The 24,201-nt window shown below is 29.3% G+C and overlaps 1 protein-coding gene across 4 annotated transcripts in view; it reads left to right on the top strand.

The window, feature by feature from the left end:
- LOC132935141 (calmodulin-binding transcription activator 1) overlaps nucleotides 1–22,830 on the top strand; it is a 116,236-nt gene extending 93,406 nt beyond the window's left edge. The window contains exons 6-32 of one of the 4 annotated variants that reach the window (XM_061001604.1): nucleotides 186–257; nucleotides 1,535–1,679; nucleotides 1,787–1,830; nucleotides 5,708–5,878; nucleotides 6,059–6,178; nucleotides 6,525–6,656; nucleotides 7,412–7,740; nucleotides 9,491–9,624; nucleotides 9,718–9,833; nucleotides 9,894–10,017; nucleotides 10,513–10,733; nucleotides 10,799–10,965; nucleotides 11,043–11,145; nucleotides 11,234–11,366; nucleotides 11,443–11,527; nucleotides 11,599–11,681; nucleotides 11,772–11,922; nucleotides 12,042–12,142; nucleotides 13,050–13,196; nucleotides 15,423–15,490; nucleotides 15,900–16,048; nucleotides 17,132–17,316; nucleotides 17,395–17,528; nucleotides 18,278–18,405; nucleotides 18,698–18,772; nucleotides 18,911–18,929; nucleotides 19,273–22,829. In XM_061001604.1, the coding sequence (XP_060857587.1) occupies nucleotides 186–257; nucleotides 1,535–1,679; nucleotides 1,787–1,830; nucleotides 5,708–5,878; nucleotides 6,059–6,178; nucleotides 6,525–6,656; nucleotides 7,412–7,740; nucleotides 9,491–9,624; nucleotides 9,718–9,833; nucleotides 9,894–10,017; nucleotides 10,513–10,733; nucleotides 10,799–10,965; nucleotides 11,043–11,145; nucleotides 11,234–11,366; nucleotides 11,443–11,527; nucleotides 11,599–11,681; nucleotides 11,772–11,922; nucleotides 12,042–12,142; nucleotides 13,050–13,196; nucleotides 15,423–15,490; nucleotides 15,900–16,048; nucleotides 17,132–17,316; nucleotides 17,395–17,528; nucleotides 18,278–18,405; nucleotides 18,698–18,772; nucleotides 18,911–18,929; nucleotides 19,273–19,380 (3,444 nt within the window). In that variant the 3' untranslated portion in view covers nucleotides 19,381–22,829. Of the gene's footprint in view, nucleotides 1–185; nucleotides 258–1,534; nucleotides 1,680–1,786; nucleotides 1,831–5,707; nucleotides 5,879–6,058; nucleotides 6,179–6,524; nucleotides 6,657–7,411; nucleotides 7,741–9,490; nucleotides 9,625–9,717; nucleotides 9,834–9,893; nucleotides 10,018–10,512; nucleotides 10,734–10,798; nucleotides 10,966–11,042; nucleotides 11,146–11,233; nucleotides 11,367–11,442; nucleotides 11,528–11,598; nucleotides 11,682–11,771; nucleotides 11,923–12,041; nucleotides 12,143–13,049; nucleotides 13,197–15,422; nucleotides 15,491–15,899; nucleotides 16,049–17,131; nucleotides 17,317–17,394; nucleotides 17,529–18,277; nucleotides 18,406–18,697; nucleotides 18,773–18,910; nucleotides 18,930–19,272 lie in introns of all 4 variants that reach the window. The other 3 variants (XM_061001605.1, XM_061001606.1, XM_061001607.1) reach the window with 3 other exon arrangements.
- Nucleotides 22,831–24,201: the final 1,371 nt, after the last annotated feature.

Genomic DNA, 24,201 nt, shown 5'->3' on the forward strand with positions numbered 1-24,201 from the left:
CTGGAACAATACGTGTACCATGACGTATAATGAATCATACCTGCACACTGAAAGAAGCAGGATTTAATATTTTTCCTTTTGTTTATTCTACTCAATTCATTATATTTTCATTGGTATCCGCAATCCCACCCCCTCAAATCGTAATTAAATAATATAAATATTGTATTTTTTTTTTTTTTGTTTAGTGCATTTACGGGTGCTATGTACATTCAGCGATACTTCCGACATTTCACAGAAGGTGTTACTGGTTATTGCAAGTGAGTGATTCATACAATTTTTTACAAATATTATTATTGTTTTATAATATACTAGCTGACATGGCAATGCGTTGCTATTGCTAGATTTTTGTGATTATGCGAGCAGTATATTATCAGGTAGGTCGGCAATCTATCTGTGGTAGATTGATACCTACGGATCCCACGTGGTGCGTACGCAAGTGTATAATTTAACTTTAAAGTATCAAAGTTATACGATCAATTAATACGAAATCCTAACCTAACCTAACCCTACTAAAATACTTTAACTAAAAAAAACCAAACATTCGTATGTATGGATAAAAAAGAAAGATTAAAAAATTAAAAATAAGAAAAAAACCAATGCAAAAAATTTGTCCACCGAACCCGTGGTTCAAACTCAAGACCCCTGTTTAAATCCCTTGTTTGAGAACCTCCCCAGGTTGGATCTCTTATTTACCTTTCTCGCGACAAAATGTAGCCTGGCTTTTTCTCCGTAGTCTAATCTATCTCTGTACCAAAATTCATCGCAATCGGATGAGCGGTTAGAAATGCATAAAGGACAAACATTTTATGTCTTTTATTTTATAAAATATTTTTAAACCTGTCCATAGGCTTAGCGTGCTTACTAACAACACTTGCTCGATATCGTTAAAAAAAAAATGAAGACATTACTTTGGTTTTAAGAGAATCTATTTGTTCTACTATTAATATGAATACTATTTCTGTTTTTTCAAAATACTTTTTTAAATCGTCAAATATACTTGAAAAAATAATGCTACAAAAGTATCTGAGTGGGGATTAAAAATACACACGTTTTACTGTTCTCAAGTAGATATTACAAAATTGGAAAATTCTGATTTTATTTGAATAAAATAACATCAATATATCAACCGATCACAGTCGTTTTTAGAATACATACTATAATACTCTCAACAAAGAATTATTGTCACTGCGTTTTGAACATTATAATAATTGGCTTTTTTAAAACAATACGAATAACAATAACATCTTATGTACGTCTATATTAAAATGTGCAAAGTAAGTAAGGGGTGCTCGAGACACATTTTATTTCAATATAAACTGTAGCTACGTGCTTATCGATTAGATACGACAAAGCGTGTTAAAAATATAAGTTCTTATAAATCTTATAAAAACAATTTTTTTATAATTCTGAAACCATAAAAATGAAAAAATGAAAACTCAACGCACGCGACAACAATGATACGTTTTGTTTAAATATAATTATAATTATACTATAACTATAGTAATAATGTGTATCTAATTCCGGTTATCAATAGAATCCTGATATGGTGTTGGTGCACTATTTGAATGTACCGTATCCGGACGACAACAAATTATCGGTAATTTCGCCGAGCCTCGCACTGTGGGCTGATCGTAAAGAGTGGACGAAAGATGAATTACTATCTCAGTTGAAACCCATGTGTAAGTGGCCCATAGAATTTTATCGTATTTCGCATACTATCGTTGACTTATAAAGTTATTCATCCTAAGTGTAAAAAAATATCTTTTGTTTATTATTTTATTTTCAGTTTACGAGGAAGACCCTGACCTTAGCAACGAAATGGAAGTATCGGTGAGTACTTGTAGTGCTTCGAACAAAATTAAATTGGGTCAACGAGCCCGTTTAAAATATAATAAACACCTCTTTACACGTAACATATAAAATGTACACGATACATTGTAACCGAACGTCTAAAATATTTGAATGTATGTACAATGTATCTATTAAAATATATATATTTTTTATTTCTAAAATAATAAACAGAATATTATATTTTAATTATAATTTTATTTAAATGAAGAAACATTTTCATAGTTGAACATTTAAAAAAAATATAAATAAGTATATTATCATGCACCACCACAGCCAAATCATAACAAATTGTTATAATAGCTCCATTTTAGTTTTTTTTTTCGGTATAGAAAAAATTTATTCTCCTTATTTTTTTATTAAAAACTCTATAGAAAAACTACAATAGCATTAATAAATACTAATAATTAATTCTAAATTATGTTTGCCATTTTAACCTATAATAACGTAAATTACTTATACCTACATATCAAAATAAATGAAAGGTTTTAAACAAACCAACAAAAGTTGTTGTAAATTGATAAAATGTTGTTGGCCTTAATAGGTATTTTATTTTAAATATTTATTTGGATTTGTAACATATAATACCTCATTTTAAAATTGTATTTTATAAATTATTCTAATACCACTATCAACTTAGCATTTTTATTCCTAATAAATTTATAAATATGTATATTAGGTACTTGAATAATAAAAGTATGCATAAAAATAAATGTAGGTAGTTAATTTAGTAAAATTCAGATAATTGTTTTCTTGCGATTATTACCATTAAAGATATTTACTTTCATATTTGAAAACAAAATTGATATCGTTGGTATAGTCACGTTTGACTGTTAAATCATATTATAATATGCTTACATATTTCTTATTTTGTAGTTATATTATTTCATATTTTGTAAAAATACATGTCATTCTCAATTTCCTATGCATTTAATAATTTTGATTTAGCTTATAAAATAAAATAGCAATCTCCTTATACTATTCAATCAATCAGAATAAAGACGTTTTTACTTCGACGCATGACTCAGTTTTGGAAAGTGACGCTAATACCTAGTGCGGTTACATAAATCTAAAAAAAGGTTAATATTTAATTTGAAAAACATTTATTAACAGTCTGGTTAGTTTACCTTAGCCATCAAATTTATTTTTTTAATTCTGGTAGATAACTGTATTTTTGAAACGTAATTTAAAAATATTTTATAGATAAACGGAATATGTTTTGGTGTAATATAAATCAGAATGAATTTTATAGTGTACCTATTCGACAAGCAATTAAAATACTATATTTTATACCTAAAAAATGTATATACTTAAACGTCAAAACACATAATATAAAGATAAATAAAAACAACATTCTGAAATGAATAATCCTCATAATAAATCAGACTTTTAGTAATTTCATGATTCTTTTTACAAACTACAATGTTAATTCATTTTTTAAATTGTATAATGTTAAATGTTCTACTGCTAAATTCCCAGTCAAGTTATTGTGGCACAACGTAATATAATTTCGTAGTATTATTATTTTTTTTGTAAATAGCACACAAAATTAAAAATAAAACGAAAAAAGAATCAATATTATACCTTTACTGTCTATTTAGATAAAATATTGATCAAAGGTTTAGCCTTAGCGTTTTATAAATGATACAATATGTCATTTCAGAAGTTTAAATTAAAATAAATATACCGAATTTTTAAACTATGAGTACTCATTGTTAATATATTTATCGTTGATTGCCAGTGCTAAAATGGCTTTTGCTCGAGCTAATATTGAAACTATACAATTAGTTACCTTAAAAATTCTCAGTCGGCTTCATTACTTAAATTTTAAACAATTTTACATTAATTTGTAGATTTCTGTAGTAACCAATAGGAATAAATTAATGTTTGCATAATTTATAATACAAATAGTAATGCAAAGTTTTATTATATTATAGTTTTGATTAATCAGTAAGCAATATTTTTGACATGCAAAATTGTTAAGAGATAAATACATAAAATAAAAAATGTATGCAAAAAGATCAATATAGTGTCAACTGTTTATCGAAAAATCACGATTGCACCTATCTAGTGCAGTTTATACTAATTTAAAGACTTACTTATAAAGGCTGTTAGTGCTGATGCATAATATGTGAATTCGTATGAAACTCAATATCTAAAAGCAAATATAATAGGTACCATTTAACATTTGGTTTGCAGCAAAATATTTTTGGAGAAATTAGATTTAATCGTATAACATGACATTAACAGTTCAAATGACTAATCATTATATTGTAGAAAATAGCGTGTTATCGTTATAAAAACAGTTAAAATCAGTAAAAACAACTAGTTTGGTAATGGTAATTTGCTAAAAAAAAATGCAATATTTTGATTTCTAGAAAAATAAGAACAAGTTTTTGGATTAATTTAAAATTTATGATAACTGCAGATGGGGTATAAAATTGTATGGTTTTAAACGTTAATTTTATTAGATATAGTATATACGCATAAATTGAAATGTATGGATAATATAAAATTAAAATTGGCAAACAATTATAACACGTAATCCGAAACTATAAAAACAGATGTTGCGACGACCAAATGCATTCAACTCCTTTAAACTGATACAGTAGACAAACAAATTACCGATATTATTTTATACTTGTATACAATACTTAACATGCAAATAACACAAAGTCGTCACATCAAACTTTTCAAATCTAAAATAAGGCCGTTCTACTGCATGCATATTTTGAACTTTTAATATTGCTTTTCAAAGTTATCGTGAGTTTTTTTTCAGGAGCCATGTCATTAGCATACCTACATGTTTTACCTGACGTTATTGTACAATGTAAGATAACTTTTCTTAGATTTTAATTCATGCCAAAAAAATCATGGATACAATACATTTAATTTTTTAGTTTGTTTAATGTAATTTAAAACATTACTATATTGTGATTTAGAAGAAAAAAATGTATATTTAAATGTTTTTAAATAAATTTGAAAACTATACCTACAGATGAAAAGTACCTTCTATAATATATTATATGTAACGATAGTTTGTATTTTCAATCATATTTGCATTTTACTAGGTACAGACATTTAACAGAGGTCATTGAGATTTTCATTTCCGACTTCAGTTTTGTTATTTTATTAAGTTAAATAGGTACATTTTAAAAGACAGACGTTAAAAAACAAAATCATACAAACGTGGCATTCGTTTAATTTCAAAAATAAACTATATACATTTATGAACACACAAACAATTAACCACCTATTTGGGTATACATAGTACAAGTACGGCAATTGGCCTTTGTTTATTCCAAGTCATTTTCTATAACAAAGGAGAAAATTGAATGATAATAGTTAATTTCAGTTGTAGACACTCATTGGTCTAATACTAATGAATTTACCATTGTGTGTATAAGTATAATAATTTGATGAATGCAATTTATGCAACCGGATGGTCTTAAACATTCCATTATCGGTGAAATGTCAAACGATTTGCATGAGGTCTGCTAGTTTATTCTAAAAAGCTGTATACAGTATGTGTATACCGATGATTCCGGTTCGAACCCATCGCTTGAAATCTCATCGTATAGTGATTCAAATCTGGTGTACAATAAAGCTCGTATAAATTGAAATAATATTGTGATTACGGTGTTGTCCTTTGACGGCGTGACCTATATAATATTCTACAGGGTAGACCACCAGGATTTACCATTTTTCTGTGTTGGTGACCAAATAAAAAACAGGAAAACACTGTGGGTCACCCTATATTATATGCATAGTACATAATACCATATCATGTATGCACTACACCTATTTCCGAAATCTAACCCAACGAACTGATGCATTATTATACTACGTTGTCCGGTAGACGGCCGAATGCGTAGCCGCCATGGTCACACAGCTGATGGAGTGGCAGAAGAACGCCAGGGCGACGCTACTTAGCCGAACGCTGGAATGCGGATGTCCGGACTCCACGTGCGCAGACGGACAATCGTGCTCGCGCCCGATCAGACGGATTTCGCCGTCTGACAGCAATCAGGTGCGTTTTTTTAGTAAATAAATACATTGGCGACGGTCCAGAAATAGGCCTGGATGTAAAAACAGTACGTAGAAACAATAATATTGTGGTTATCACTTATCATAATAATGATAAAATCATTTATTGTGTAACGTCGACGTTGATTTGGATTGCCTAAAACCTGGTGACCACGCTTCGCAGGTGTCATCGACGACTGGAAATCGATCGCGCCCCGGTACAATGTTACTCACCAACCACCACGTTAACTCGTCCAGGACCACGATGAACACATTAATGATCGCTAATCACGTCAATCATAAGGTACGCAACACGACAATCTGATTTAGAAAATTTCATTCGTTCATTCGTAAAAAGCGAAAACACACTTTCGTTTTTACAGACTACCGTGAAAAGCACTAATTTGAATTGTTTTTTTTTCAATTTGGGTTTCTAGTCTACATGGATTAAATTTAAAATTTATGCTAAAACAAATCAACTCATATGTTCATTAGATATCAGACTTAAATTTGATTTTTGATCACCAATTTAATTTAGAAAAAACAGTGCCTGTTAATGCCAACGATATTTAGTGAATTTTAATATTAAAGAAAATATGATATTCAAATCATAATATAGTATTATAATGTATTATAAATTTCGATAACAGGCACAGAGTGGGCCAACCTCCTTGAATACCACAATGAACAACAACTTGTTGTCAAATTCCACAAGGGATTTTCGCAATCAACCACAACAACAGCAACCACAACAACAACAAATAATTCTCAAGCACGATTGCGTAAGTATATTCTTCAAATCCGTTGCATTTCATGCTAAGAGTGGTGACAATAAAATACGTAATTGGGCTCACTACAATAACACGAATGTTGTAATTATCATGTAACCCTGCAGTATATCGATTGTAAAGTTGACACCACTAACTATACCAAGTTGTATTTAAGTACCACGTTTTGTTTTCGTGAAAATGAAAAATATAAAATAAGATAAAATAGGTATGTGGTGCACCTATCAAACTCTTTTTTGACAAAATCGGTTTTTTACGATCCACTAAAAATTAAAAGTACATAGTATGTATCTGTTAAAAATATAAACTGTACACAATTTGATCGAAACCACTGCTTAGGCATTTAAATATATCTACATTTTTTTATATATTAAATAACTCATGAAAATAGTTTTCATATTTTAAAAAAATTAAAATATATTTAACATTGAGCTTAAACAATTACCAACATTGTTTAAAAGTTATTAGTGCACATAGTATAGTAAAAAATAATTTTTAACAGTTGAACTTCTAAACAAATAATTAGAAAATTATACTTGGTAATATATTTTTGTATTTTCATTGGTTACTTACTTCTAGTGTTAGTAATAATTTTTCTTCGTAATAAAAACGATCACAAAGTTCATTAAAAAAAAAAAAGTTCTTTTATAATTATTGTTTCTTAACAATTCTCGACTGTTATTTAAGTTTTTATTATTTAAATATCCGCATAACAAACTATAATATAGTGATTTATTTTTTATTTATAGAGGGATAACAATCAAATATTAAACAACAGACAACCACCGATCAACGTGACGGACAATAATCACATTCCCACTACAATGATATCATATAAACCACAAGGTTCAGACGAAGTCATCCACGTGTATACCGAAAAACAAACGTATCACACTTCACAAAATCAAGACGAGCACGCTGTACACTTGTTCCACGGACAAGATCATCTAAAACAACAGTCGGACCACGTGAAATCGGAATTCTATGATGTCACATTAGATTTGTCCCACGACGACATACAACAGACACTTTCAGCTAATATGCCTGTCTCGTGTGCCAATGCTGATCAATTGTTACGGTAAAATCATAATGTTATTTGAATAAACATCTAATCGTTTGACTTTACATATATTTAATATTGTTTTATCACAAATGTTAATATCGTGACCGATTTTCGATTCAGTACTATAGTTTCTTCGATACTCAATTGTAATCTTCCGTTCAAATATTCAACATACTAAATTTCAAAATATTATGGACAATACCTATTAATCAGGGATCGAAACCGGTTAAAACCACGGAATTTTCTTATTTCAACACCGGAACCGGAACCGAAACCAAAAGCTTAAAAACACCGGTTAATAAACTGTACCTGAAACCTAAAATCTTAAAAAACCGTTAACAAAACCTAAACCGAAACAATACAATATTGAAAAACCGTTCTTGAAACCGATTATTAACTTATTTCGGTTTTTTTGAATTTTATAAAGTTAGTAATATTAATAATATCTACCTATATTATTTATAGTTCTAGTTAAAACGAGTATTTTTATGCGAAGAAAATATTTTGTTTGAATACCGATGCTATAACTGATTATTACGAAATATTAATAGGCAATACGAATATTATTCTATTTATACTTTATAATATCATGACTATACTCACTGATTCAAAATTAAAATACAAATATCACAATTGTTATTTTGTTTACCGCTATAATTGCGGCTATACACGTCTCTATTGTTGTTATTTGAAGTATTTGTGTATATTATTATTTATTAATGTTATTACAATTTATTGTTTCCTATTTGATTGATCCGCGTCTGTCCCGCAGTCATCATTGCTTATGTCATTATCATCATTCTTCTCAGAATCCTCTGAATTACAAATGTGTACTAAATCTTTTAGCGTATATTTGAATCTTAACAGTAAAACTTTTTAAATAACAATATTTTCATTAGTCCAATACTCTTTTTTTAGTATTTATTTAAATTAATATTTTGTTCAAATATCATAAGCATTAATCACATAACAAGAGTTTTATTATAGTGTAATATAGTGTGATGTTATTCTAAATTACAATTAAATATTAATATAATCAAATAATGATCTCAACCATATGTTGTATGCAAACGTAGGTAATTATAACATATTAAAGTTAACAACACAAAATTAGTTCTGCTGAACGTACATTTGCTATAATCTATGTACCTACACTAGTTATACAAAGGTTATACAAGGTTATCAGCCCTAAATAGTAAACAGATGGTAAAAATCGGGTCTGAAGTTATTCGGTAGAGGAAAAAAAATTATCAAAAACCAAAACCGAACATTTTCAATAACCATTCTGTATACCGATAAATTTGAAAAACCTTTATTGAAACCAAAACCAAAAAATTTGAGAAATCGATCTTAGAACCTAAACCAAAACCATAAAATATAGAAAACCGTTCTCAAAAACCGAAACCGTAACCGTTAAAATTTGAAACGGTTTCGATCCCTGCTATTTATCAATTAAGATGATAATGCTGACGCGTGACATGGATTTTTTTTATGGTGTTTAAGTTTTATATTTATATACCTATAACTTGCGAGGAATCACAGAGTCTCCGCTGTAGTCATCATTCTTCAAAATAATAATAATATCAAATATGAAATAGAACCATGTTACGGCAATACACCTACTTTGTAAACATCTGAAGCGTATTTATTGTAAATAAACGTTTGCATATATATGGCTGAGGATAGGCTGATGTTTAACACACAACTCCCCACCCTACTGGAGACGCAATTGTGATAATGTATTATAAAATTGTATTGTGTACAGATTGGATGACGATCATAGTAATAAAAATCTAGACGGCCCTGGAGACGATGTATTTGTGAGTCTCGATGCGTTTGATATGCTTACTGACTTTCAAGAACTTGATATCCTAGAACATGCAACGCAACATGCTTCAAGTATGCATCTGATAATGATCAGCACTAGATGATTTATTGATAAATTAATATTTTGTACCAATTTTTAATTAAATGTATAATATTGTTTCACAGATTTGGTTACGGAAATAGGAACAAATGCTGCGGATATGCAACCACATGGGCAACCGCAATTAGACATGGACGTACTACAAATAACTGATTACTGTCCTGAATGGGCATTTCCTGAGGTTTGTGGAGGTTAATTATGTTAGGTATAAACTATTTTATTTGACTATATTTATTTCTAGGGAGGTGTTAAGGTACTAATCACGGGTCCTTGGTTTTCTTCCTCGTCGTACACTGTTATGTTTGATACGATTACAGTTCCAAGCACTTTGATTCAAGGAGGTGTTTTACGATGTTACTGTCCAGGTAAATTATTATTATTAGCCATTAGAAATTCAAATAAATAAATAATAATATATAAACATAATATTTCTATAATATTACAAAAAACCAGGAAATAATAGTACCTATGTATAATATAAAAACTAAGAACAAGAATGTTACTTGAATGTACTTGAAGGAGATATTAAGAATATTTATATAATATTTTGAATATTTGTGAGTAGTTATCATAAAGCAATAGTTATCATCATGTTAATATATATTATATTATATTTCTTCTGTCCGTGTGTAACATCCCTAACATGGTTTCACAATTTATTGATAAGATAAAAAAGTTGATCATTCAGTAAAATTGAATTAAACAATAAAAAAAAAATCAAACAACAATTACTCAGTTATGCCTGCCTTTAATACTGACGGAAATATTATTATTCAAATTTCTAGAACTAGTAATTTATTTTGTACCCAAGATTTAACTAACCAAAGTTAGATTAAAAACAAATATGTCTTGTTCTGCAGCTCATGATATAGGCACCGTAACATTGCAAGTAGTCATTGATGGCAGGCCAGTATCAACCACCGCGATATTTGAATACCGTCAACATGAATTCCCACTAACTATTTCCTCATTATCAATGTCACATACGCCATCTTTACTCAAGTTTCATTTGCTACAAAAACTTGACTCCATCGAAGATTACTTACAGCAGCCGAGCAATCAACAAACAGACCAACCATTAGTATGTATTATAATATTTACTGTTAAAAACTATTTAGGTTGAGTTAATAAGTTTTTTTTTTTTAGAAGGATAGTATTGTTATGTTTAGCAAGCCCAACTTTGAAGATCAGCTTGTAAATTATTGTGAAAAAATGAAACAGTTCTCGTGGAAATCTGAATCTGAATGTAATGTTAAGCAATTAGAAACCGAAACCACTATTTTACATATGGCTGCTTTTTTGGGATATTCTAAGTATGATTAAGCAATATAATTAAAAACGACTAAAAGTTTTTCAATTAATCTTTCTAACTTTCTTGATTTGGTTTTAGACTTGTGTGCATACTACTTCAATGGAAATTAGAAAATGTGTCACTGTTCTTGGAAATGGAAGTCAATGTTTCAAAACAAGATCGTGAAGGATATACGCCACTGGTAATAATTTACTAATTAATAAATAATAAATTATCAGTTTATTATAATTATATTTTAAAATGATTATTTTAAAATTATATTTTCCTAGATGTGGGCTTGTAAAAAAGGACACAAAGATACAGCAGTTTTACTGTGTCAGTGGTATCAAACTGTTCAAAATTCAAATAACAATTTTAATCAGGATTACTCTCAACCCGATATATTAGAATCCGTTCATCAGTGTATGAAACAAAAATATTTTTATTTTACTGAGGTATACATATGCATTATGACATGTTTTTATTATAATCATTACAGATTTCAACGATTTCAATCAAAATCAGTATAGCACCAATGACAATTCAAGTAACGATGTATTTTTAAAGCCCGATGGAATCAATAGGTATAAAACAATATATATATTATATCTAGATAGTTTTATTATTTATTCACATACAATATCATGTTTTTTAGTGACATTAAGAAAGAAATTAATCAAACTACCGATGGGCCAAATAATCCAATACCACCGCCTAATAAATCTGTTACCATATTATGTAATTGCTTAGTTTATATTATATTTTTCTATTAACCAAATATTTTATTTTTTAAAAAATTAATTTAATTTTTATAATTAATCGTAAAAGGTTCAAAAGGGGAAACCAAACTACATAAAAACGAAATAAAACCACAAGAAACTCAAGGTTCCAAAAGACCATTACCCAATAGCTTTTTCCAAACGGATGACTATTATGATCAATTTTGCAAACCATCACTCTATTTCCCATCTATTCAAAAGTAAATTATATCTTAATTTGAATTTTATAATATTATATAATAATTAAAAATTGAGTGTAAGTTGTTTATCATTCACGCTTAATAATCAGTAAGTCTTATATAATATTTCTTATGTATAGGTTCCAAAAGAGTTTGTTTCTTCCACTACAATCTCCTACATCGGATAGCGGAAATTCGTCCGAAAAATCACCAGTATTAACAAAGTCTGATTTTATAATTTGTAAGTATATCATTTGCTTAATGACTATCTTTGTTATTTTTAATTTATTATGATATATTATTATTATATTATTACAAATTAGACTTCAAAATTTCGCTTTCGTCAATAATATAATATGATAATACTGTATACAGTTCAATTATTACTTAAATAATATTATGGTTATTATTATTATTATTATTATTATTATTATTATTATTATTATTATTATTATTATAATTATTATTATTATTATTATTGTGGCATTATCGACTTAATATAACGTAATATTGTTATTATGTAAACGTAGGTGAGTAGGTGACATAAATATTATGTTTTCGGCGTATTTATTATTATTTTAACCGTATTTAATCGTCACACGTTGACAATACCGTTATATACAAATAGCTGTATATTAATTGTAGAGTAATTTTACTATTATTTTATACTATACGCGCCATAATTATAATATGTAGATAAACATAATATGACATTAGTTACAATATTATTGAATCGAGAATTCACAATATTTGCTATTCGGGTATTATGTTAAGAGATCGTATTGCAGGGCATACTTACAAGAATTGTGTTTGTTTGTTTGTTTTGTTTATTATTTGTTTATAACTATTATATCATTATTAATTTTTTTTTTAACGTTAGGAATTAGTTACCTACCTACCTGCAATTACCCATGTTGCCGGGCGCACAAACCACGTTATCGTACAAATAATATTAAAACGGGCCAATCAGGCGACGGGGATTTATCGCCTCCCAACCACTGTAGGAGGCCAGATGGTTTTTTTTATTTTATTTTATTTCTCCCCGTTTTTTCTTTCTGTTGTTTTTTTTTCTACATTATTTTTTATGCGTTCGATAGCTTTTATTTTTATTAGCTTGTTACGGTAGAATTTGATTGGCTGACCGTTAGGCATGGTAACCGCGCTGGCCGATGGACCGGCGGACGGAGCCGTGGGTAGTGAGAACGATGGCAATAGTAACACGCGATCCGACGAACGTCAGAACGATGAACGAATCGAAGACGCTGTTCAAACGCCCAAAGATCCCGCTGAACACGGTATGAACACTATACACTATACAGTATATTTTTACACTGTGTTATTACGATTTTAAAATAGATGATTGTGTACATATTATTATGTAATATGCGTACATATTATTGTATGTGTTACGGGTAGATCGCGAAGTGCACGTGTCACGTTCGGCAATCACTTGGACTGGGTCAACGGTTTTTAACCTTTTGTGATACATGGACCCCTTGTTTAAAATACTTAGTACTGCCACTTCCCACAAAAAAAAAAAAAATAAACGTGATAATGCGTAACTAGAAAATCCGGTCTCGCAGAGAAGTCATGTTTAGTGGCGATTGTATAACTAAAAATGTCATTGCTCTGGATAAATATTGCGGATGTCAATGTACACTAAATTGGATTAAAGTGTTGATGAAAATTCCCGATGTGCCGTTTATTTTGAGCTGAAATCAATGGTTATATAACCATAAATAGTGTTGAAGTCCACAAGAAAAGGATGGTGCGCATGGCGCATCCATGATTCTGTATTTGAACAAGTAGATTTGTATTATCTAAATAGAAAAATATGAATTACTTAGGTACATATAAAGAATAAGTAAAAAAAAAGAAAGATAATTAATACAAAATTAGATGAAGTTAAATTGTAATTACATCAATTTAAACTAAGAAGTGGTGAGTCATCAAATAGTATGAACTGTTTCAAAAAACTGTATTCGAGTCATTTGAAAAAAATCCCAAAACACTCTGTGGACCCACGAGTAAGCATCTTTGGACTTCCTAGTCCCTAAGGTCCATCGACCATCAGTTAAGAAACCCCGGAATAGGTAGTGTGATCTTTTTTATATTTATTTATATTTATATAGTAATTCACATTGTCATAAACATCGATCAGAAACGAGGATGGTTCGGTGATTTAAAATGGGAGGGGATAAGAATAATAATATAAACTAAATGCAGCCATCGGCAGTACAAAAAAGCTTTGTCATTGATAAGTATGAGTACTTAGGACTTCAATAACGATAAGAGCGAGGAAAAGAGGAACCTAAAATCCGTGATGATTTAATCACAATTTATGTTTCTTTGCATATCGAACAAATCTCTGTGACTAGACTACGACAGTGAATGAAATCTTTGGAATCCGGTATCGAATTGACTAAGATCTTTTTTAAGATAAGTATTATGAGTGACACATTTACCATATTTTGATATGCTATAAAATCATAATGCCTCTTAAAATAATACTTATTATAATATTCTATTCCTAAGTGTATCTGACATATTATTTGCTGTCGTGTTTGATTTGATCGCACCCACTGTGACCACAACTTTCAGAAGTTGAATCTAAAATACCATCATCAGATGTTTAAATATGGTGCTTTTTCAGTCATTTTTTTTTTAAATACAACATAATAATATATGTTTTAGAAATGATAACAATCATTGACTTCTGGCTTCATTTACCTCATTTAATCGCAGTGACGCATAAATTGTATTCTATTTTTGTGCAATACGGTGGTAACGTAATTATTTTGCTGTAGAGTGCAGCGACACATTAATATTATTTTGAATCATTTAAAATAAATCAATTCTCATTTAGTTTAAACAATAAGACAACATTGATAATACAACTCGAAATCATTAGTGGACTTCTACAGATACAATCAACGAGCCTAACCTAACACCGAGTCCAGGCATCGCATGATCTGCCTGTAACATGTAAATAATATCATATTATGTGAATGTGTAAAACGTCATAATGAAATATAATTACAACATATACCTATATGCGTATGAAACAAACGTGTCCACCGCAGTATTTTCACACCGTTCTTTATAGGCATTAGGCATTTTTTTTTAGTTTTTTTTTTCATTTTTTTGTTAGAATGTTTTATTGAAATGCACCATAATATTAGGCTATATTAATACGATGTTGTTTCTCGTTGGTATATATTATCTTAATATAGAGCTGAAGGTCGTCATGGTTTATCATGTTGTATGCGTGTAGATTATATAATTATTACTGTTTGTATAATAATGAAATATTCATTGCGATTTATTCTTTCTCTACGATGTACGTGTAAGTATAACAATGTCGCAGTGACCAGGTAAGCATATCAACTAATATATAATACTATATTATATTACCTAATTTGAAAGCACAACAACAATATTTCGATCGATACGTTTTGTTTTATTTTGTATAATTTCAATCATAATAAATCGTTTGTTTTGTTATTTTTTTATTTTTGCAGGGGAACACGATGTTCGTGTTTTGACATTAGCTGAACAATTCATAGCGGCTATGCCTGATCATATTAAGGTACTTAAACTTAACACAATATTTAAAACCGCATTTTTTTAAATTTATCTAGGTTATAAATTTTCAAGTACTATAACTAATAGGTACAATTATTCTTACGAGAAATCGTAAAATGTCAACACAAATATTATAATATTTGCATATTACATATTCTTTTGTAAATATAGGTACTAAGTAGTATTTTTTAATTTAAAAAACACCAGTAATAATATTTTATATGAATATTAAAGTATATAGATGGTATTATATCTAACACGATACAATAAATTATACAATTTTGTAATTTTAATATCTGTACTTGATTTGGATTAATATGATCATCGATCGAATTAAACGATTTAAGGCTGAATACACATTATCAATGTTGTTATAATATCCTAAATTAATTAATTGTTGTGTTTACGGGTAGAATGAAAACGGATCACACGGTAAAATTGTAGAATCATCAATTATTACAATGGAAGTGCTCGATGATCCTCCGTCATCTGTGTCGTCATGTTGTTTTGATACCAACTCTGAAATGAACACGGAATTCAACGAACATGTTTATCATTATCGGTAACGTACTATCATTGTACCTATACATAATAAAATAGTGATATCCGTAATATCAACCAACTTAATCATTGGATATTGACATTTGACAGACATAGAGTACCGGGGCAGTCATATTATACTTCATACACTTTGACTTTTACAACGGTTTGTAATTTGGTTCGTACCCACTTTAAGCCTTAGAATAAATTTTCCCAATATAATGATTTATTTTTTGATTAATTTCAAATTTAAATTTATGATGAAACAGAGTTTTGCATTGAAAATGTCGGTACATCATTAACAAACCATTTTGGATATTTCATAAATAGGATTAGTTAAAATACATCAAAGCCTGGTACCTATGATAAGTGAACAAGTACCTATAATTAATAAGTACACGGTTTTATATATTCCGATGTTAATTTCACGTAAAAGCGTGTACACGTGAAATAGGGAGCTCTATTAATTATTAAAGTGAAATAAATAAACATGTCTGTAACGGCGGGTGAATACAATTTTAATAATTTTAGGTAATTGATATTGGAGTAATCAGTAATATTTTTTTTATGAAATAATTAAAATTTGATTTAAAATGTATAAATAAATGATTATCCACAAGACATCTACCTACAGTACCTACTTGGTATGAATGCAATGTTTATAAACATCACGGCTGTTTGCATAGGATTTGACGTCACATCACATTTATAAAGGCCAGTATTGAAAACTTCAAACTTATAATATCCGAACTATGTTGTTTCTTCAGTTAATATATGTACCAATTTTTCGGCAAAGCAAATCCTAACTACTTTGTCACCCGATTGACCCTACGCCAAACAGATTTTAGAACATAGTGCTATAGCAATAATCTTTCCAACAACTATTCATCCCGAGGTGAATGTATAATGACAGTAAAATATATGCAAAATTAGCAAATACTAATACAAAAATATTATTATTTCAATCTAAACGGCTGTCCAATATTCGGTATGAGTATATTATATACCTAACATAACATGTAATTAGGGTAAACAAAAAAATACCGAAACTGGGTGCACTCAGTCTTATGAATAAAACGTGTTTTAATTTAATTATATTATCCAGGCAAAAAGATCGAGAAATAGAAACACCCACGTCCAGCACCAGTTTAACCTTGAGTCCAGTGTCGAGTGCATCACAATGTTCGCCCGCATCGCCACCACCGACTGCTGCAGATCTATGTGAATTTCTACATGCTTCGTCAAACAATCAATATTTTGAAAAGAATTTTTCGAACCTTACACTGTCCGGTAAGCGTTGTGTTAGGATGAAAAATTCAACGAATAAACAAAACACATTTTGACTGAAATATTATCCAATGCATATAGATTACGAACAACGGGAATTATATGAGGCGGCCAAGACTATTCAGAAGGCGTACAGAACGTACAAAAAAAGAGAAGAGGACAAAGAAATTTCAGCTGCTTCAGTCATTCAAAATTATTATCGCCGATACAAACAGGTTACTATGACTGATCTATGACTGATAAAAAATGACTAAATGGAATGAGCGTAGACCGTTTGAGAGAGGATTTATTCAACTAAAACTACCGTTTGGGTGAGGGTTTATTCTACAAAAACTACCATTTGGAGCTTTGTGCAAATAAGGTTTAAATAGGTGTATAAGTTAATTAATGGTATAGGTAGATTTAGTTATATTATTATAGTATAGTAAGCTACAGTAGAAAAATAATAATTAAAATAACACGTCATACAATATTATAATAAAGTTTGAATTGGTTTTTAAGTAAATTAATTTATATATTGTATAGTAATATACAGTTTTCAGTTTAACACTTTTTAACAGCATACGTACAAAGTACCACATGAAAGTGTATTACACAAGACACAACTCATCACATAGCACACTGAAGTGTTATTACTTAATAGTTATTATTTAGGTATTAGGTATACAACTTGTACAGAATGACTGAATCGTAATCTTGTTTTCAGTAATAGTGATTAATAATGATTAGCTACGATATCACCCGTATCTAGGTTTTTACCTCGACCAGGTAAAAATGATTCCAGTCGCCCAAACGGACTATTAATTTTACGGTAAAAAATATTACCTTCGCCCAAATGACCACCGCCCAATGGAATAATCGCATTCTACAAATGTCCTATTTTATAAGTTAAACCCAATTCAATGTAGGTAATTTAATAGTTTATTAATTATTTAGTAATTAAATCGTATGTTTTTCTCACCAGTATGCGTACTACAAGCAGATGACCAAAGCTGCGGTTCTAATTCAAAATCAGTACCGTATATACAGAAGACATAAGCGGTTTAAAAAAGAAACTCCTCGGTACACTAATAACACGTTCACTGTTATTAAGTAAGTACGAGTAAATTGTGTAAACTTCAATAGATTCAAAACTATATTTCAACTTTTAACCAATATTTTGATTTATTCATCGTTGTATTCATTTATAATCGTTATCATTTTAAATTGATATAATATATTCATCCTGGATGCTTTAATAATTATTATTGAAATTATCATACAAAATAATTTGTTTTCTCTAAAACTATATTTGAATTTGAAATACCTTAACACTAATTACCTACATTATGATTATATTAAGTAAATAGTTTGTTAACATTTTTTGTTTCACTTGCAATTTTAGAAAAAATCAAAATCAAAAACGTCAAAACCAAGCAGCTCGAAAAATTCAACAATTTATGAGACAGTCGAAGCATGGGTAGGTGTAAAATAATTTTAGTTACCTATGTAAACCGTTTTAATATAAGATAATATGATGTAAAGGAAATAATACTTAAATCCTTACTGCACGTATAATTGTTTATTTAATCTAAATGTTTAAATTATTTATTTACAGTACGTCTCCTCCTGCCACTGTAAGTCAAATCATATAATGCGTTTCGTAATAAAGCTGCATCACACATATAATATACAACTCGTGATCATCGTGTTCGTGGTGGACTTAGTGTGCAGATATAAATTAATTATAATATTTTTGGACTTGATTTAATTTTTGCTTTGAATTTAAAAAGACAATTCTCGTGAGCATATTTTAACAATTAGGTACTTCCAAGTCCACCGGGACATCATGATCCATTTCAAATAATTACCATCTGGTATTACTATACTTTCCACGTTTTACCTAAGCATGACGATATAATTTATGTCACTTTCAACTCTATATTTTAATCGTCTAATTATTTTAATGACACTTTTCAGATCAACGAACGCACTTTTGGATCTCGTAAACGAGAAGCTAACGGTAATCACAATATGAAATATCCTCCGACAAAAGTGGCCCAATACTCGACACTCAACCACAACTGATGTCTGACGTTGCACCACTATTATATTATTATTATTATGATCTAATTTAATGTTATTTGTAAAATATTATTTACTGTAGAGACGTAGAGTCTTAGACTGCCTAGGTGTATCAACTGTAGTAGTTAGTTTCTTATTGTCAGCGTTTAAATTGTTTAGTACCGACGTACATATAATAGTTTTATTCCAGACTGTTGTGAAGACATCGTCGACGTGTTAAAGCTGCAAAAAAACACGTACCTATAATTGGCCATTCGCTATAGTTATAGGTGTATATAGGTATAGGTACCACATTAAAAAAGGCACATTATAGTTATTAAAAATGTACATTATGCCAAAGACGACCGCAGTCGTTCGTCTTGGAACCAGTGTGGCTCGGCCCCCGTAATACGCGTACCTAGGTATATAATATTATACCGCAGTCGTATTGATTGGTACCTACCTATATAATATTATAATACTATATATTATGCACTTATAATATCATTCTGTTTGCGTACACCGCCTTATTCGATGTACTTTATTTTACCGTTTATAATATTATTATGTTGTCTATTATTATCAACCCGATTTTATTTTAATTGTTCGACATTTACGTCATCATAATATTGTAATATTTATATACTATTATGTAGTTATTTTTATACACACACACTGATATTTTATGAACATTTGACGAACTCGCGACGGATACAAAATATAGACGTTTTACTGTGGGCAGAGATGATTATTGTTATTATTATTATTATTACTATATATTATAATATTATATTATGTATTACACAAGTGTACCTACATACATTTGTCCATAATGTTGTCAATCATTATCATGTATACGAAAATACAGGCTCAAACATACATCAAACCGTAGCGAATAGGCGTACGGGAACGGTACACATTATATAGAATTTTCGTAATATTATTATTATGTGGTGTCCAACAACTTATTGAGTAGGTATATAGCGATGGACCGATTTGTCCGTAAACCAATGACGGTATCATAATATAGGTAGGGGGACCACGTGGTGCGCGTACAGATTTGGCTTTTGTTTTGAGATATTAAAAACCATTACGCTTTAGAGTAATATTGTGTACGTCTTTTGTGGAAAATACAAATACCACATTCCTTGCGACGACAACCAGCAAAGTCCAGTGAATGTTCAAGTTTCTACTCGGATGTTTGCACCACGCACGCGCAACTTACAGTGACCAACAAGTCGTTTTTCTCTTCATAATTTCTCGACTATACGGTGTTATAGTACGTCGTATGCGTACTTCTTGTATACTTTTTTTCGTTTGTGACTAATCATAATATTATACTATTAGCGCGTTTGTTATGATAATATATAACATATAATATTTTGATACGACGCAATTATAACTCCCTATAAACATTTATGAACACTATTTTTCTTCAAATTTGGACAACACGCTGGATTTGTTTATTTATTCAAAACAATAATATTCAACTCTTATAGAACCGATGTGTGTGCTGATGAATATCGTTAGAGAAAATCATGTCGAAATTAATTGTCACTATATCCCGGACAGGAAACAAACAGTGTTATTAGAGTTTATTGCAGCCGGGTATGAAATCGAAAATACTCAATCACAACTATAGGTCCATTGAATGCCGTTCATAACCACTATAATATTATTATACTTACAATATTTCGGTCCTGACTCCGTAAACATTTTTCTCGTTCGTACACTAAAAACTGTTCAGTGCCACCGAATTTTATCCACGAGACTGCAGCGGGTGCCGAAGGAAAGAAACTAGATGAATAATAAACAGACTAAATTGTTGTAGTACCTTGTACGTATGCAATATTATTCAGCGTGACATTTGATAATATGACTTTCGCGTTATCCAACGAGAAAATGTCAAGCTTTATGTTTTTTTTTTCAACGATATTGTTTCTATTAACACCCCGGAAATTATAGATTCAATTATTTGATTGGCAACGACCAAATGCTCTAAATGACAATGATAATATCGATCACATAATTGGTAAATAAAAGTAAACCTTCTTTACGATCCGATTGAGCACAAATCCCATAAAAAATACAACAAGATTGGACACAAAAATACGTAGAAAATACTTACCAACAAATTACAATAAGTAGGTACATGCATATTTTTAAGCACCTATAAATCAATAGTTTATAAAAAAATTCTGACGAATTTTTAATTTAATATTGTGTTTAACAATTTAGTTGATTTCAAATTAGAAAACTGTATACCAAAATTAAAAATTAAAATAATTTCTAGTTGACAATTGTAAATTTTAATTGGTTCTTCTAAATTCTAAATACTTACTGCCCAAAGTGCCAAATATAAAGAATTAATTTAGTACCTAGATATTTTTTTTTCACTAAAAATAATTTGTTGAAAATATTCAATACAATTGACCGTAGATATTTTGATCATTGCATTTGACAGAGTTTCTCATAAAACCATAATTACCACGTTACTTAAAAATATTTTAATTGTATTATATTTTCTATACCTATGTATTGTTTATTATTCCCACTTGTAAACATTTGTACTACGTCCTCCAGTATTATTAAAAGTTTCAAAAGATTCGTCTTGCATGTATATACAAAAAGCCAATTTGACAATGTTACATAATATAATAAAAATAATTATTTGTGCTTAAATCGGGTTGTCGAAAAGGTTAGTGAAAAAATGACAGTACTCGATCTGGTACTACCACGATATTATAGGTATATCGAATGGTCGATAATGGCTGTAACGCGTAATGTGTTGACAATTCCGGGGTTTAATATTAATTTAATTACTAACACGTGTTGATAAACGATCTAGAGCAACGATTAGATAGGTACTGTATCTAAAGAAAACATTTTTTTTTTTAATGATTTAACTTATTAACATAGGAAAGTGTATTATAGTCTTCCTCTTTTTTCTAACTAATCATTGAATCTTCTATCCGTATTATTTTTCTTACTATACTATAAACCACATTGATTCGAATTTAAAAATAATTATATTTTTTCGAAGCACTTACCTACATAATATTAATAGTCTTTATAAATTAAAATTTCAATATTTTATATTAATTCTTAACATTTTTAAAGAATATATTATTATTATTGCCATATTATATGTTTTTGTTCTTTCCTTAACCATAATTCGCTATTTTATGTTTAATAGACATCATTGGGTAAACTTATTTTTCTATAGTTATATGATTAATGTAACTTAATACGTCCGATAATAATTATTTACGTATTTATACGATTTTTTAGTGCTGCTCAATTTTAATAACAATAAGATTTTTTTATTATATTCGTGTTTAATATTGTTAAAAATGATTTAATGTATTATTATATTAAAATATTATGATTATTACAATTATTAATATTACTATAGGTATTATTGTTTTATTTTAGCATTAAAAACTTGAATTTAAGCATTTATTTTAAAACTTTTAGAGTTTAATTCTATTGGTTCATAAACTATACTACTGTTTTATTTGATCGTGTCTTAATGTTATAAACTTTTTCTCTTGTGTCCAAAATTGTAGTGTTTCAATATGTTTTATGGCATTTTTTGGTTTAATAAATATTTAAGTTAAAAATTAACCGTGTTGTGTATTAGTCTATGATCGAGGAATCCGTTGGTTTATAAATTAGCATGAGGTGGTGCCTTAGTGTGGCGCTGTCCGTACACTCAACTGTGGAAATGCTCTGAGTGTACGTATCGGCCGGTGTTGCTAGCTCCCGGATGGGTGACCACCCGGAATTTTTAGCCACGAATCCTTGCCACACGTGCCTAACGTGTTTAAACCAATCGTTCCAACCACTCCTCCCCCCTACGAACAAAAGAACAGCTAATGGCCATAGTTTCCTGCAGGCTTAAGGTCAATAGAAAAAAAAAAATTTGCATGACGTGATTATCATTACTATCATTACTTTAAATTTTTCAGCTAGTAGGTACACAGTACATATTATTATTTTAAAACAGAAATAATACTTAAATTTTTTCATGCAGCCCCCAAATATCAACTATAAATTAAAATAAGAGTGTATAATATACATATTACATATACTACATTACTACAGCAAAGTTATTTTCAATGCAAAGTACAAATTTGTCATAGTTATATCAATAGAAATTAGTAGAGCAGTAAAGTTGTTGCATTTGCATGTTTTTTGTAAATGCTTATATTTATTGCTGAGTGAGATTAAAATATACTTCTTAATTTAAACAAAAAAAATTATATTGCAATAAATGCAATTTTGGCAATTTTTTTTAATATACTGCAATTTTAACTATTTTTTATAATTTGCGTTTACATTTAAGATTATATAACTTAATATATAAAATAAAAGTAAGTAAACATAGAAGTGAACAAATTTCTATATTTGTTGTAATACTTATTATTTTATTAATATTTCTATAGAGTGATTATCACATTAAGCTAGCTAAGAAAACGTAAAATAATCATTTGTATTTGCAACCAAAATGGTCACATATCCACATCATGCAGATATAACACTGAAAGTAATTTAGAAACCAACAAAACCACTCAATTAGATTCTAATAGCCCTAATACACACTTCGTATATCCGCCACACCACATCATACCTATAGAAACCGATATAAACGACCCGACAAAAATGGAAATATCAACAAATCAAAACAACCAAGTAAATCTTAACGGAAAAACCAATCTGCCCATATATCAAATAGAAAAACCTATGGACACCGACATATCAGCCCCAATAAACGAGGAAATAGTAATTAACAATAACTACCAAGATATACCCAACAGTCATAAAAGAAACATATAAACGCCC

The sequence above is a fragment of the Metopolophium dirhodum genome, chromosome 1, assembly GCF_019925205.1.
Source record: "Metopolophium dirhodum isolate CAU chromosome 1, ASM1992520v1, whole genome shotgun sequence".
Taxonomy (NCBI): domain Eukaryota; kingdom Metazoa; phylum Arthropoda; class Insecta; order Hemiptera; family Aphididae; genus Metopolophium; species Metopolophium dirhodum.